The sequence below is a fragment of the Neolamprologus multifasciatus genome, chromosome 7, assembly GCF_963576455.1.
Source record: "Neolamprologus multifasciatus chromosome 7, fNeoMul1.2, whole genome shotgun sequence".
In the NCBI taxonomy this organism is placed as follows: Eukaryota; Metazoa; Chordata; class Actinopteri; order Cichliformes; family Cichlidae; genus Neolamprologus; species Neolamprologus multifasciatus.
In genome coordinates this window covers 17,969,747-17,985,767 of record NC_140445.1, presented here as the reverse complement: position 1 = coordinate 17,985,767, position 16,021 = coordinate 17,969,747, and the positions used below count along the sequence as shown (strand labels likewise).

Sequence of the window (16,021 nt, the reverse complement as noted above, 5' to 3'; positions counted from 1 at the left end):
GAGTCAGTGCAAAGAGAGATAATTGGGTTATCAGATGGGGAACAATGCTGCTATGTTGCTCCAGTGAGCAGAGAGATAGATTATCTGCAGTTTCTGGTATAAAGATACCACTGCTGTGTCTTCACATGCATTATGATCCCGCACAGTGTCTTTTGTGCCATACAGCTTCTCTCAGCACCAGCTCAGCGTTTGCTTATGTTTGGAGTTTTCCCCACTCTGCACTGTCACCATAAATCAGATGATTTATAATCTCAGCCTCGCAGGATTGTAACTTTTGCTTTTGTTATCAGGCCACTAGAGTGAGCTTGAGTGACTGCTCACTTTTCTGTAGCGCAGTCCAATGACTTTATTCAAGAGGGCTTGGCAATAGATGCAAAGAAGCAGCGACATGTGATACGCACTTGCAAGGTTCATCAATATTGTGCAGTACTGCTATCACAGAAAGAAGAAACTGCTGTTTCATGTGATACTCCACCCAAAATCTTTATGGAACTGAAAGGTGGCTGTAGAAAGCTTAATTTCTTTTTAGTAGGAAAAAAATCAAAAGGAGCTTCTCTGACCGCTTCTCCTACTCTCCATCTGTATTCTCAATATATTACAAATACTCAGATATCCATGAAACGTTTGCACCTCAGACCCAACTCTGTCAAGCTTGTTAGCAGCTGCGTCAGCTTGAGGATGTTCAAGCACCCTGCTGACTCCACCAAGTCCACGAAGAATGAAACTTCAAATTATATCCAACCAACCTTTAAACCCTGCAGGGGGTCAGTGTTTGATCGTCGAAACACAAATTTGTGGTGAAATCATCAGGCGATCAAATTTAGCCTTGTTAAAATTGAAGCAGCAGCACCATTACATTACTCTACATTAAGGCTTCTATCCATGGTGTAATACACTTTTTCAGTTCAATATGCAGCCATGACTACAATGTGATAAATGGCTACACCAAAAGTAATTAGATCTCAATTGATCAAATGACTACTATATTTGCATAAATAAATTCATTACATTTTGACAATATTTTAACAACACACAAGATATGTGCATTGAATTTTAGCCAGGACCAAGAAATTGGTATTATCAAGAGAAAAATGTTTTTTTCTTTCTTTCTTTTGGTCTAATTAATACAAGAATAAACAATATGGCAGATCCTTGTGATAAATTGTTAAAACATCTCATTGGTTGTTAAGCCTCTGAGCATTCATGATATGTGATGTTACAGGTCCAAGTAGGAAACTGTTCTTCTTCCCCACCTTCCACTAAACGCGACAACCCCCAGGGACCTATATCAGGTCCTCTTCTCTTCTCAGTATACACGTTACCCATCAGCTCTAGCTTTCAGAAACACAATATTCACTGATACCTGGATGATACTGAACTTTATCTACTTGCCACACTTGAAAATATCTTCTCAGTGAAAAAAGTTTTTGTCTCAAATTGTGGACCCTCCTTCAACTAAATGATACCAAAACCAAAACTATTGAGTTTGGTCCATCAAACTCCACAAATATCTTAACAAACACACCTGGTGCTCCTGGTTGAAAATCTTGGTGTTTCTATGGAAAGTTCCTTTATTAATCAAATCAGCGAACTCAGCTTTCACTAATTGAGAAGCATCACTTAATTAGAGCTGGTTTTGGCTCTAAAGGATATGGAAACATTAATCCACAGCTTTATCACCTCACAGCTGGACTCAGCAGCCAAACCTCTAACTGGTACAAATAAAAGATAACATATCACTTCTGTTTTGGCTTGGCTGTCCTGGCTAAATACAAAATTAATTTTAAAAAGGTTATAGGTTGTCTTTCAAGCCTCCCTGTGGATCAACTCTATTAATTTCAATCCATATTTTGCCTCTGGGTCCCTGAGGTCATTTTGTCAACAACTTCTCTCATTGGCCCCATTTTCACCTAAAAACGACTAAAGGTCCATCCATCCATCCATTCGCTTCCGCTTTTCCGCTTTTCAGGGTCGCAGGGGGCGCTGGAGCCTATCCCAGCTGTCATAGGGCGAGAGGCAGGGTACACCCTGGACAGGTCGCCAGTCTGTCGCAGGGCCAACACACAGGGACAGACAATCATTCGTACTCACATTCACTCGCACATTCACACCTAGTGGCAATTTGGATTTTCCAATTAACCTATCCTCACAAGCTGCATGTCTTTGGACGGTGGGAGGAAGCCGGAGTACCCAGAGGGAACCCACACAAACACGGGGAGAACATGCAAACTCCACACTGAAAGACTCCGGCCTGATGTTGGAATTTAACTCAGGACCTTCTTGCTGTGTGGCAACAGTGCTAACCACCGTGCCACCGTGCTGCCGTGCTGCCTTGCATTTATTGCGCCGGGACTCTTGTACAGTTTGCCAACTCACATGAAAACCTGTCCAACAACTTAAAATTTGAAATAATTTTTAAAAACCTACCAGTTTTGGGATCTCACTTGCAGGTCAAATGCTAAAGAATCAGTACCTTGCTGAGGAGTTTTCTATATGGCGTAGATATGAAACCTAACATTGTCTGCTTTACAACAGCCCATCTTTACTGCATAATAATTGAAAATCTTCAAACTAATTATTTAACTAAACATGTTTTTTTTTCTCCCTGTAGTAGTTATTTTCAGCCTAATTACTATTATTTTACCAAATGACATTTCAAGTTGAGCTGGTGCATTCTTAAACACTACAATTGGAAACAGCACAAACGCTAAAAGTAAAAATAATAAGGGAGGATGAAAAAAGAGAAGAAGAAAGGGGAGGAAGCAGCGGAGAGGCAGGGGTGGTAGAGGTGGAAGAAAAAAAGAGGGATATTTATACTCTCTAGTCCATCAAGAGCTTGTTAAGCACGCAGCGGTAAAACGCAGAACGACAGCCAGATTTCGAATAAATAAAAGAATAAGGATGACATCAGCTGTAGAACTGCAATCAGTTACTACGAGTGGAGAAAACCAGAGAGGAGGATGAAAACGCAGCTGAAGATTCATTATTGTAATTATGCAAACATAACGCTGTTATGGGAATCCTTTTTCACAAGGTACATAAAAACTTAAATAACAATTAAATATACTGACATAAATGTACATACATATTCAATATATAAATACAATATACTGACATGTATTGTTTGTGACATGTTGAATTTTAAATGTAAAGTGATGTGTAATGAAAGAAGACAGTATATGAGGGCAATAGAGTGAATGCTTGGTCAAATAATACAAAGATATTTGTATTTGATGCAATTAGTGACTAAATATTGTAGAAAATCATAACTCTAACAGTCTAATTAGTGCATCTTGGGGGCATGGTTAGCCTTCTGAATGTAAAACAATCCAAACAGCACGCGAGCTGAGCTTTGCAAATTAAGCACCAAGAGAGATGGCTGCGGATCTGTGGGATTTCCTTATGTAAATATTTTTACTTGGGTGGTGATGGGGATGTCAGACAACTGGCTTAAAACAGTCAGCTGCATCAATTTCACTGAAACCTCTGCAGTGGTTTGAATATGACGAGCCAGCATCTGTGGAATTAAAGATGTATAAAACTTATTTGAAAAGTTGGTGGAGTTACGACAACTCTTAATGTTAGTTGATGCTAACTTAGGCTCCTAGAAATTACATTTATCACACCATGCTTTTTGTTAATTAACATATTTGGCAAGTTACTAAAATAATTAAAGCCAAGCTATTTTATTTGCTTTTCGCTGGAATATCAGATCATGCAGAACATTGGTGTAATGACTATAGCACTGATATATTTTATAGTCATGTGTAGACAGTCAGAAATTGGGCTGGGAAAGGACTGTGGTCTGGTTTAATATATAAAATGTCTTGATACAAAATGAACTGAAGGCACAGCCTTGTCGCCTAAATCTACATAGAGATGGGAATCACTTGTCAGGAGCTGCAGCCCACCCTTTACCCACCTCTCTGTGACTGTGCTGCAGTACAGACACTAAATATAGCACTTCATTCACTCAACCCTGATCCCAAACATAATCCAGCCAAAGATTACATTTATCAATGCTGAGAAAGCCATGCTGTATCACGTATATAAAGTAGTAATGGACCTGATGTTTTTTGTTGGAGTTTTTTTTGTTTTATGTTTCAGAATTTGCAAGCCTAAACAAGTGGAAGATGAATTTGTCTTACTGGTATCAAGGGAAGATGAGATGCATGAGATATTCTTACAGAAGCATTTCTCGTTGCAGGTGTAAAGAGGCTCGTAGCTCTCTGTGAGCAGCGTGACTAATCCTGTTGACTTTTAGTTGTGTAGAGGGGCAGCAACTTGAAAGTCTTGGCATCACTAGAAGAGGAGGATCAATTCTCTGGAGTTAAAAGTGCAGCAGCACTCTGCTGTCTATGCAAAGACAGTGATGATGCACGATCCTCTTGACCTTCACACTTCCTGTTGTGTTGTTTGGCAAGTTTACTTTTAAGCTCTCTGTCCCTTTGTGCATTGGAAAGGCCTCCATACACGTCTCTTTTTGTCTTTTTTGGGAGGATAATATGGAGGATTTTGGTGTTGAGCTGTGGATATTGTGGGAATAAATAAATATCTTTTGAATCAGCATTTGTACTGGGAACAAAGGAACATCCTGATGATTAGGAATAGAATTTGTAAATCCGTAGCTTAACATAATTTTCCGTTGCAGTAATGATGGCTGCAGCTACTGCAGGGACCACAAATCCATTTTTAAAGCAAATACATTTTGTTGTCTTGTCAATTGAGAATTTGCTGAGCCTATTTAGGGCTGGATGACCAGAAGAGAAAAGCAGGCAACTGCCCAAGGGACTCAAAGGGCACCAGTGTCAATGTGAATTTGCAGTAATCTAATAAAAATGCAATTTTCGGGAATATGCACTGTATTATCAAGTATTCATTACCGTTCCTCTTGTTAGAGTCATTCCCGAACCCTGAATTAAATCCTTTCTGTCTGTCTTTATCTCTCTTTTAGGAGAACCCATACCTATGTAGTGACGAGTGCGATGCCTTAAATCCAGACCTTGCCCACCCTCCTCAGCTGATGCAGGACAATGAGCGCAACGGCCTAATTACCTACTGGCAGACAGTAACATGGCGAAACCACCCACTGCCCCTGCTGGCCAATGTCACCATGTCCTGGAACAAGAGTCTGGAGCTCACAGACGATATCCAGATCTCCTTTGAATATGGCCGCCCTACGATCATGGCTCTGGATAAGTCCATGGACCACGGACGCTCCTGGCAGCCCTACCAGTTCTATGCCGACGACTGTCTGGATGCATTCAACATGCCACCCAAACAAGTGCGCGATCTCTCACCTGCTAACATCACACGGGTCATCTGCACTGAGCAGTACTCGCGCTGGGTTGGCTCCAAGGGTGAAAAGAATGTGAAGTTTGAGGTGCGGGCACGATTTGCTGTGTTTGCTGGACCTCGGCTACAGAACATGGACAACCTGTACGCCCGAATGGAAAGTATGAAGGGACTGAAGGACTTCTTCACCTTCACCAACCTTAGGTTGAGGCTGCTCAGGCCTGCCCTCGGAGGTACCTATGTCCAGAGAGACAACCTACTCAAGTACTTCTACGCCATCTCCAACATCGAGGTACCTGCCAGGTGAGAGCCACTTTTGACTACATCTTGACACAAATTCACACCTTTGAATGTAAAATCTGAGTATGAACATAAGAAATTCTTTGGTGAGAAGAATACAATACATGAAACTATTAAGAACGCCGTACAGGACAAAAAAATAAAAAATAAATTTTAAAAAAATAAAACTATTAAAAACATATGTGTTAAACTGAAGTTCACTAAAAGGAACATTTGCAAAGTATTAAAACTCAGATCTATATATTTATAAAATGGGAGCCATTTTATTCGGTTTATCCAGTTATAATATCTTGATAAAATACCAGCATCCTTTTTAAAATCAAACATTACTCTTAGTAAGAATAGCTTAACAAGGGTTAAAGGATTTTGTCAAGGGCACAAATAAATGTTTGAGGATAGGAGCAGAAATCTCAAAGATGCTCAGCTGCTAAATTTCTTTAAAACACATTAAAGGCCTAGACCAGTCAGCAAATGCCTGGCAACCTCCAGTTGCTAATGAGAAATGTGTTCAAAATCCTGTGTTCAACAGCCAGCAACAAACAAACCCATCAGGGAAGACATGTTTTATGTATGCTAGCTACTCTTCCTAGAAGTAGCTAGCAATGACTAAAGGTAAGCTGCAAAATATTGATATCATAATTTAAATAAAATTAAACTTTGTTTTAATTGAAAACCATTTTGACAATGGCTTACATAGTCGCCAATCGAAATATTAAATACCAAAGCAAAACCACAACAATTCAATTACATCAGTAACAGTTTTCCATTTCATATAACTTGATAAGGGTCCAAAGCACTATGTTAAATCTGAATCGTGTATCAAATTAAATGCCACTGAATCTTTTATCAAATCTTGAATGTAGCTTTGTATTTTTTAAGTAACTAAAACTAGAAATATAAACTTATTCAATGAAGATGTAACATAATTTGTTTTGGTACAAGAAGCTAGAAATGATTCTTGCTGGGAATGTTATTGTATTTGCTTGATTTTTTAGTAATTAATTATTGCTTTATAAGCTGTATGTTGTCTGTAAACTTTGGATGTTTTCAGTCCAGTTGCTATAGGTGTACGAAATGAAGCACTTAGCCATGCATTCTGACTTTACAAGCATTTGTGAAAGAATGAGTTGTTCTAAAGAGCGCCGTGAATTCAAGTGCCGTAGTGTAATAGGATCCCACCATTGCTGCAAATATGTTTGTGAAATTTCTTTCTAGATGTTCAACAATCAAGAGTGGGTGGTATTATTGCAAAGTTAACATGTTTAGGAACCCCAGCAATTCAGCCACAAAGTATGAAAGTTAAAGGTTTAGTTTCAGTTTTTTAGCTTTGAGAATGATTTCCGTGTTTGAGTTTCGTTGTTGGTGAAAATGTTTCGTTTTTATTAATTTCAGTGGAAATTTGAAAATTTTTAAGTGAGAGGCGTATTTTTTGACATTGATTGTTCGGACACATTGACATTACATTCACACAACTCGACCAAAATAATGAAGGTCTTGATTCAGAACGGCGAGGTTAATTAGTTCAAAATATTGATCTTATGTATGAAAATTTTAACTGGAGCCTTCTGTATGCATCACAGTAACGATCAACTAGACCATTTCTCTGCAGAACAGTCAGCACTCTGTTTAACTTTAAAAAAAAAAAAACACTGTACGCTTGCAGTCGTTGACGATATAGTGGGATGTTTCTCTGTACTCACACTATTTGGCAGAGTACAGTCAACGGCTTGGACAGAAGCCGCTTGGACCGATAGACCCGTTTTTCAGGGTAGCTGATACAGAATTGACTGGCACTGCAGCCACAGAATGCAACATCCAGCACCAGCTATGAAAGTGAAAGTGTTAATTTTACATGCGTACACTGTTTAATATGAGATTAGTGAATCTTCGCAGACCAGATCCAATATGGAACTGATCATATTTATGCGTGTAGTTCAGTATTACTTTTCCTGCACTCAGACATGACAGATAAGGTATGTTCACCTGCCAGTGAATGTACCCTCTGTTCTGACATTCAGCCACACACTTTCACACACAGCTACTGTGATCTGAGGGCATTTCAAATGACACCCCCCCACCAACCCCCACACCTCCACACATACTCTCTCTCAGCCTGAGTCCTGGTCTGGCTGTCGCTGGCCTGTGAAGACAATGATTAATGACAGAAACACGTGGCCTCGGTGGTCGAACGTAAACCGCCATCCACATTCAGCCAGAGGAGCCGGGAACCCTTACATGGCAACTTTGTGACAGTGAACGATGCCCGGGCCGTCATGCTGCTGCTTAGCATCAACAAGCCATCTTTCCTGCCTTTCAGAATTCTTCCAGAATTATTATTCCAATCAATACAGCAGGCTGACATTTGAATGGTATTTAACATCCTTGTTGGGATGGCATGGACTCAGAAGCATAATTTGTGTGTGTGTGTGTGTGTGTGTGTGTGTGTGTGTGTGTGTGTGTGTGTGTGTGTGTGAGAGAGAGAGAGAGAGAGAGAGAGAGAGAGAGAGAGAGAGAGAGAAGCAGACAGGGGTTGAGAGTGAGATGGGGAAAGTGAAAATGAGCTACTGTTTGAGTGAGGCGTTGACCGATGGGGCCTTTGTGTGTGCGTGTTTGTGTGTTTGTGTGTTTGTGTGTTCGTGCGTGTGTGCGTGTGTGTGTTGAGTCAAGGTATGGGGGTGGGGGGTGGGATGTCTGATAAAGTCCTGAGTGGATGCTGACACAGCACACGCACACAAACACAAACAGCCCTCTGGCAGTGGTGAAAGGGCCTGCAGGTATTGATCACAGCCACTTTTCAGGCTCAGCATAGCATCAGAGAGAGCAAGGGATCGACCCCTGGCTGCAACAGTCCCTCGTCAAACCAGAACCGCAACCAAACTCCAAAAATGTAACAATCAACCATTTCTGGCTTTGATATATTCGAGCAAACTCTTTATTTAGTGGCCTACAAGTGCGCAGCATCTAAGAATTCATCATCACACATGAAATCCCCGCTGTGCCACTCTGCTTGAAACAGCTACACCTACACTGTTAGCTCGGGGGAAATTTCTCTTTGTGTACGTCTCTTAACTTCTCTCCTCATCCTCAGAGCCGGGCCAGTGCCAGCTGGTGATAGTGTCAGCGTGTGTTGGATCTGGTGACAGAGGAGCCAAATTTAGCTCTGTGGAGATGACTGAGGCCAGTCCGTCTTCCGCCCTGGCCACCCACACCTCCCGTAACATAATCAGTAATCAATAAGTTATTCTGGGCAGCCAGGAGGAGTATTAGGTGATAGTGGTGGGGGGTCCTCAACAGTACAGTACAATCAGGAGTGTCTGATGCTTACGGCTGGGAAATTGATTTTAGGGGAGCGAGACGATTAGTCAATGTTCCCTGGACAAAAGGCTAAGCCATTCCATCTCATCTCATCTGGCCTTAGTAACATATTAGGATTTCCAATGCTTAAAATTTGAATAATGAATATTCCACTCCGCTGGAGCTCCGCCGGGGACAGCGTGCTGAAATGGGTTTTATATGATCAAGCCCGAGTTGCAGTGTACCACAGGTCGCAGCAGTAATGAGATATGCTGGTGTTATCGATGGAGAGAGGCTTGTAGTCACTTCCTGACCGTATTGTATGTCCCCGGGCCTCTAGCTGTGGCTCTCTGACTGAACCCAGTTAAAAGTAATTATTATTGGTTAACTCTTTTTAAAAACCCAAACTGACCGCGGACAGAGACAGCAGAGCAAGCTGTTTTCCCATCAAACGGTGTAAGATGTTACCTCTGTGGAAAGCGTTTCCCTTTTATCTGACGCTGCATTGTCAGAGTGACTGGTCAGGCTCTAAAAAGCTGGCACAGGTATGCGGGAAGTCAGGTACTTGGGGGAGGGTGGGGGCAAATGTTGCTGCTTTATCAATAAATAGGTAACCTGATAGGCCATTAAGTGCAAACGCAGGCAAGTTGGATTTGATGAGAGTGAGGTTGTAAATTTAGATTTGTGGACGCAATGAAAACACTCAGCAAACCGGATCTCGGGCGAGCGGCGAGAGGGCGTCTGGGGTAGAGGACAGCCAGAGGTGTGGTGGGGGGTTTTGAAGTGGGCAGAGTGGAGAGAAGGTCAAACAGAGGCAGCGTGGGGAAAGTTAAATTGGATAGGGTTGATAGAATATTATCATAGGATTCAACGTCACTCACTTTGTGTTGCAAAGTTCTCCCAAGGTTAACTGTAATGAGCAAAAGTACTGACTACAATTGAAACTCTAAGCCAAGGTGTTTGGGGTTTTAAAAGCCCTGGGCTGTATGTTCATTTTACAGGCTATATTCAAACCCCAGATCTGGCCATTTCCATATCATTGATGGGCCATGTGAAAGCCATCTCCAACCATCAAAGGCAGAGTAGCACAGCCTCAGCTCTATCATCATTTACATCATTGAAATCACATTCACCGGGAAGCTTCACTCATAAGCGGAGCTCTTAAATTCTCCCTCATTCATTGGGCCTCCTTCTCTCCATCCCTGTTCCCGGTGTTCCATCTGTCAGCTGGAACGTGGCGTGGACTATAGCAGGCCGTGCCTGGCCCGTAGTCTACATTATGGATTACACATAGGGTCATGGATAGGGCCTTTTTAATGAAATAAGCAGCAGGTCGTACAGTGGGTCTTTATAATGGAATAAGGGAAAGGCTCTAAGCTCAGGAAAGAGGCAACTAAGTGGATTAGGGGCCAAGACAGAGAGGAGGAGATGGAGCAGGATGAGGAGATAGACAGAGTCTGCAGCGCTTCTCTCCCCTCGCTCATAATCGCTGCAGCGTCGAGTTCGCTTCTGCCTAACTTCTCAATTTGATTTGATTGGCTTATGGAAGAAGATGACATTTAAGAGAAGCCAAGTAGTCTGAGTGTCTCTTACTTCTCATTGTCAGTGAGCTGAGTAATGGGTGCGATTTGCGCAGGTACATTACAGCACTGATTATGTTTCTAGAAAACATTAACGATCCTGGTATGCAGCTGGGGATATAAATTCAGATTTTAAATATTTGTGTGCACATAATTTGTATCAATGTTTGTAAAATAAACCCATCACTGACACCTCTATCATTTTTATTCAATCAGTGTTTTTTAAAAATCTATAGGCTTCTGCAAACTACAGAACAAATGGTGAGGGGAGACGTGTCACAGTCATAGACTGTATCCAAAAGATGACCTTAGCCACCATGACATCACCTAGTCAGATAGTGGGTCTCAGTGAGAGGTAAATCCACCTGGGAAACAAAGGGAAGCTCCACACTTATACAGTTTAGTGAGTCCACAGCCACAAGGCAGCTATGTGTTAATGCTTACCCTGTGTTACTGGTCATTATTTACAAATAAACATCATATTATTAAAAAAAAAAAAGAATTGCAATAAACTTGCAGTTGGGACCAAAAAGTAATCTGGGAAATGTTTATTGAACTAATAAATCAAGGGAGTAGAGGTGTAATTTCCTCATAGACAAACTTGTTTCTGTAACCAGAGAAGTTGCCCCCTCGTGGCGATTGCAGAGACTGCATGTTCATTATTATTTATTATATTAATTTTAACACAAAAAAGTAATCAACTAGACAAAGGCCAAAGTTTGAAACATCATTTTGTCAAATACTGTCAACTACTCATTGTTTAATAATTAGCAATATATTAACAGCCTTTCATCTCAAATAAGGAGGCCCTTGGGCAGCTAAAATATGTAAAGAGTATTAATATCAATACCACTGGAAATACATCTGCAGGCAGAGGAACACAAAGAACGTTCTCTGGGCTTTAAACACTAATTACAGCTGATAGGCCCCGTCTTGTCTGAAAGGCCCATCTTTTACCAACAACTAATTATTCTCCAATAGTGAAAATGAGTTAAGAGCTGACCGGGCAGGAAACAAGCCACATGAATGCTAATGATATTCAGAGTGTTTTTACACGGTCATGTCGTTTCATGTCTGCTCGACTCATTTATCCGTCGTGTGTTTGTGTTTGTCTCAGTGCCGGCCCCATGCTGACAGAGCTAATGTGCTGAGAGGTTTAAGCTCTCCATCTCCTCACAGACTGGAACAAGCTGGCACAGAAAACTTTCCTGGTGACGGTTAACATGTTGCCGAGGGAAAGAGCAGTAAAAGGAGTTTTGTGTGAATTCTTTCATGTACTCGTACATCTTCTTCTTTTGTGGTTTTATCAAAACAGCCGTTGCAGCAGAAGTCCTTTGTAATTCTCCAACAAATGGCTTTACTTCTGTTAAGTAAAATGCTGTAGTCATGAATATTATCTATAATGAGATGTGTTTCAGCTTTGAGAAAAAAATAGAGGAAATTTAAAGACTTTTTTTTTAGGAACGTTAGTTTTTTTAATGTAAATTATTTTATTGCGCCTCGTTAGGTACGCTATTCATCACCTACAAGGAAACGTGCTGATTCTACCAGAATCCAACATTCAAAATCAGTGTGTGTGTGTTTACACTTTGCACTGACAGGTTTCTATTGTACTGATAGGATATCCACGGGCAGCTAGTGTGTTAATGCCATCAGTCAGTGACGTGAAGGGGGAACATTTCTGGTGCCAAATCTTTAGATTCTTTATGAAGACGTTTTAATTTAATCTAATTAAATAACACCGCAAAACCCAAAACGAAACACGACATGGGCAACACGCATTGTGAACGAGTCCGCGCTGTCTGGAGCAGAGGCTCCTATCTGGGCTTCCTTTTGGATTGTATAATATCTGAGGGGTTGCAGAATGAGCAAAAACATTAATTAACAATAAAGAGCACTTCTCCATCCATTAAACCTTAAAATCAGTTAATCTGTCACTTTAAGGCCCCACTTTAATTTCTCTTTGGTACCTTTGAATACAACAGACTGCAGCTCTTTTTATTGATTGAAAGTTTAAATGTTGTTTTTATGGGTTTTTTTTTTTTTAATAAAATTGCATTTTATGGAGGACTGCTCCAAAGAAAAGCTGTTTTAATTTTATTTTTTATTGTTGTTTTTTTAGGAGCTCTGACAGTGACGTGAATTACAATGCTAAGAAGTTGTAACTCATTAAAACCTGGAAGTCACGATCCTTAAGTAACCCTGATTAAGTAACCCTGCAGTCGCACTCCATCCTACAGGAAGGACTAATTAGACCCCGAAAGGCTCTCAGTGCTTAATCCAGTTGTTACAAAGCTCTATCGTTGTAGTAGAAACATGAATGAGGATGACGGGGCAGGTAGCGGGAGATCTCGGAGGCCTCGGCGTGTGTCCGTTTCCCTCACCGGAGAGCAGATGCCTCTGCCCTGCTCTGTCTTTTTTGGAGCCTCCGGTCTTTTTCATGTCTTGATTATCTTCCAAGGGTGACTTTGACTTTGGAGACTGTCACGCTATTTTTGAATCACACCAAAGTTTCCTTTCGTGTCCTTTGCAAGAGTGAAGGTGAGAGGATGGGAGGTATAAGCCTGGATCAGGTGGGGGAGGGGAGAGGGAGAAAAGAGGGAGGCAGATGATGGATTAACTCCTAGTTTCATGGGACTAGCTGGGGTGTGTGATTTTGTGATGAATGATGCGAGGTGCGATGCTCTGTAAATATTATTCTCCAGTTCACACACAGCCACCGCCGCGGTGCACATCATAGTCTCGCATAGTGTCACAGTCTCGCCACATACTCGCCGCATTTTCCAACTACAGTTGAAAACTTCCGCATTTATTCTGTTTGATGAGGAAAACTGCTTTGTGCTTGAATACTGCCACCTTTCACCACCCTTCATGAATGAAATACACAGTCTGTGCTTGATGTGCGATGAGGAGAACATAAAGGTGGTGGCTCGTATGTTTTGGGGAACCTTCATGCGTGGCCCACCCTTCCTTCGCCCAGACTCCTCCCCTCCGAGTTATCTCCCTCCGAGGCAGCCGAGGCTCCGAAACAGATCACTTTTTAAATCATTCATGAGCACTCCCCCAGAAAAGAAAGGCATGCAGAAAGCTGAGGGACCGGAATGAGCAATGTGTCATTGCTCCCCTCATATGCGATGATTTATGACACAATGGTTGTAACTGATTTGATAATCACAGTTTATTTCCCCACCAAAGGGAAGAAAGTTATAGTCAGCGATTTTGCCTGTTTTCCCTTTATTCCACGTCTTTTTTTTTGTTTCACAGATTAATTTTTTTTCTTTAATCCCCGCCCTCTTCGATTGATTTCTCTTTTCTTCTTAAACCCCCTCGCCTGCGCTCGCCAACGCATCCCAAAACCATCCTTTTAAATTCACAAATACAATAAAGAATACTCCCCACCATGCGCCAGCATCACGCCCTACCCAGCATCTGGTGAGAGGGGAATCTCTTGATACCGCAAGCATGCTTTAAAGCTGAAAAGCATGCTGGGAATTGTAAGTGGGAGAACATGAGGTAGAGGGAGGGTGTCCTTGGAAAGATGGCTTGTTCTCAGTCGGCCACATTAATTAGCATCACATTATTACAGGCGTGGCGTGCTCAAAAGCACACAGCGTCTTCGCTCCTGGAAGGCGTCTGTCATTACTAACATGTAGACAGGTAAACAACTCGTCAACTGGCGCCTCAACGTGAGAGACAATGTGTGTTTGTCTGCGAGGAACACAATGGCTCACACTGTGATCAGCCGCCGTTTGATGTCGGAGACTTTCGCTCTTACAGCAGCATCGTCCCATCATGTGCCGCGGAGTCTCAAAGTTTTCAAACCAGCAAAACAAGGCAGCAGAAAAAAAGAGACTAGAGAATAAGAAAAATATTGAGTTGTTACAGCTATTAATGATAATTAACACCTTCCACAACCATCAGGCCAATACTGTTGATCACATTAAGTGATTAAGTGAGAACATCCATTCATTTTCTTAATTGCTTATTCAGTTCAGGGTCTCCAGGGGAGGATGGAGCCGGTCTCAGTTGTTACAGGCTGAAATGAGGGGACACACATGCTGGACAGGTTGTCTATTGCAGGGTTTGGGGAAATCCATTGTATAGAAATAGACTTTAACCTGAAATGGCTCTAAACCACTACCTCCGGACCTTTCAGCTGTACTGCAGTCTGCAAGTTTTCGCCTTCTCAATAATTCTCAGCACTTTTCTGACTTTTTTGTCATCTGCTGAAGACTCATCTTTATCTGCTGATGTAGCCCAGCCAAAAACTCTATAACAAGATATTGTTCTGTCAATTGTGCTTTTCAAGGTCAAGAACTTGCTGCAACTTCCTGCTATGGTAGTGAAGGAGTACAGTTTAATAAAAAGCTCAGTTTACTGACCAGTTTCTCATATATTCCCTGTAAGTTTTAATTAGCTGCTAAATACATGAAGAATAAAGAATTAACACCTTTTTTTCATTTATCACATTATGAAAAAGCTAAATTATTAATCATAACGGCAGTTTAGTTGGCTGTGTACTTTTGTGTTTCTCAGCTAACCAGCAATCTGATATTAAGTCTCCAAAAATAAATGAGAGAATATTAACAAAGTTATAAATACTGCATAGTGTATTAGGGTTAATTAATTTGTACTAAAAGTGACAAATAAACACAAGCTTCTTTCAGCTACTCTCTCGATTTGGCCAAGAGTTTTACACCAAATTGTCTTCCTGACGCAACAGTACCAAGGAGTCTTACCAATCTCAGTTAAGGAATCTTTCACGTGCTCGGCAAATGGGTTAACCTGTACTCTACGTACCCACGGATAAAGACTGGGTAAGAACAGAACTGATTTATGCTTAAAGCCAAGCCAATTAGTCATGACTAAATATATGCTTAAAGTTTAAAAATAACATTTAACAGATTACATTGTAAAAGATTAAAGTAATAGATTAGACAATTGTTGTAATTGACAGCCATGCTTTATTTTCCAAGCATTAAAAAAAATCATGCCACTTTTTTGCGTGTCTAGAAAAATGTACAGAATTCATAAAGCACTTGATATTGTTTATTTCTAATCATTATCTCTATTAATAAGAATCTTATTTTAATGATTGTAGGAAGTGTATGCATTCATTTCTGGCTCTCTTCCACAGAGTCTTATAATCTGTCCCCCTCCGCTCACACCCAACCGGTCGTGGCAGATGACTGCCCTCCCTAAGCCTGGTTTTGCTAGAAGTTATTTCCTGTTAAAAGAGAGTTTTTCCTCCCCACTGCCAAATTCTTGCTGACAGGAAATTGTCTGATTGTTGGGGTTTTCCCTGTATTATTGTAGCATCTTTACAATATAAAGCACCTTTAGAGACTACTATTGGGATTTGGGCCTGTGTATATCAAATTGAATTGAAAGTTTTCTGGTGATTATCGCCACCCATATATATCATTCTGTTATGTTATGTGTTCATAAACAACCCAGTTTCTGTCATTTGGCTACATACAGTGGGCTAGCAAAACCCTAACTTCGCCAGTAGGGTTTAGGGTGGAGGTTTCTTTTTTTTTTTGCATTAATAA

At 41.1% G+C, this 16,021-nt stretch overlaps 1 protein-coding gene across 4 annotated transcripts in view; it reads left to right on the top strand.

Moving 5' to 3' along the window:
- ntng2b (netrin g2b) overlaps window positions 1–16,021 on the top strand; it is a 72,373-nt gene that overhangs the window by 11,718 nt on the left and 44,634 nt on the right. For all 4 annotated transcript variants that reach the window (XM_085164892.1, XM_085164891.1, XM_085164893.1 and 1 more), the window contains exon 3: window positions 4,955–5,598. In XM_085164892.1, coding sequence (XP_085021018.1) covers window positions 4,955–5,598 — 644 coding nt within the window. The remainder of the gene's footprint in view (window positions 1–4,954; window positions 5,599–16,021) is intronic.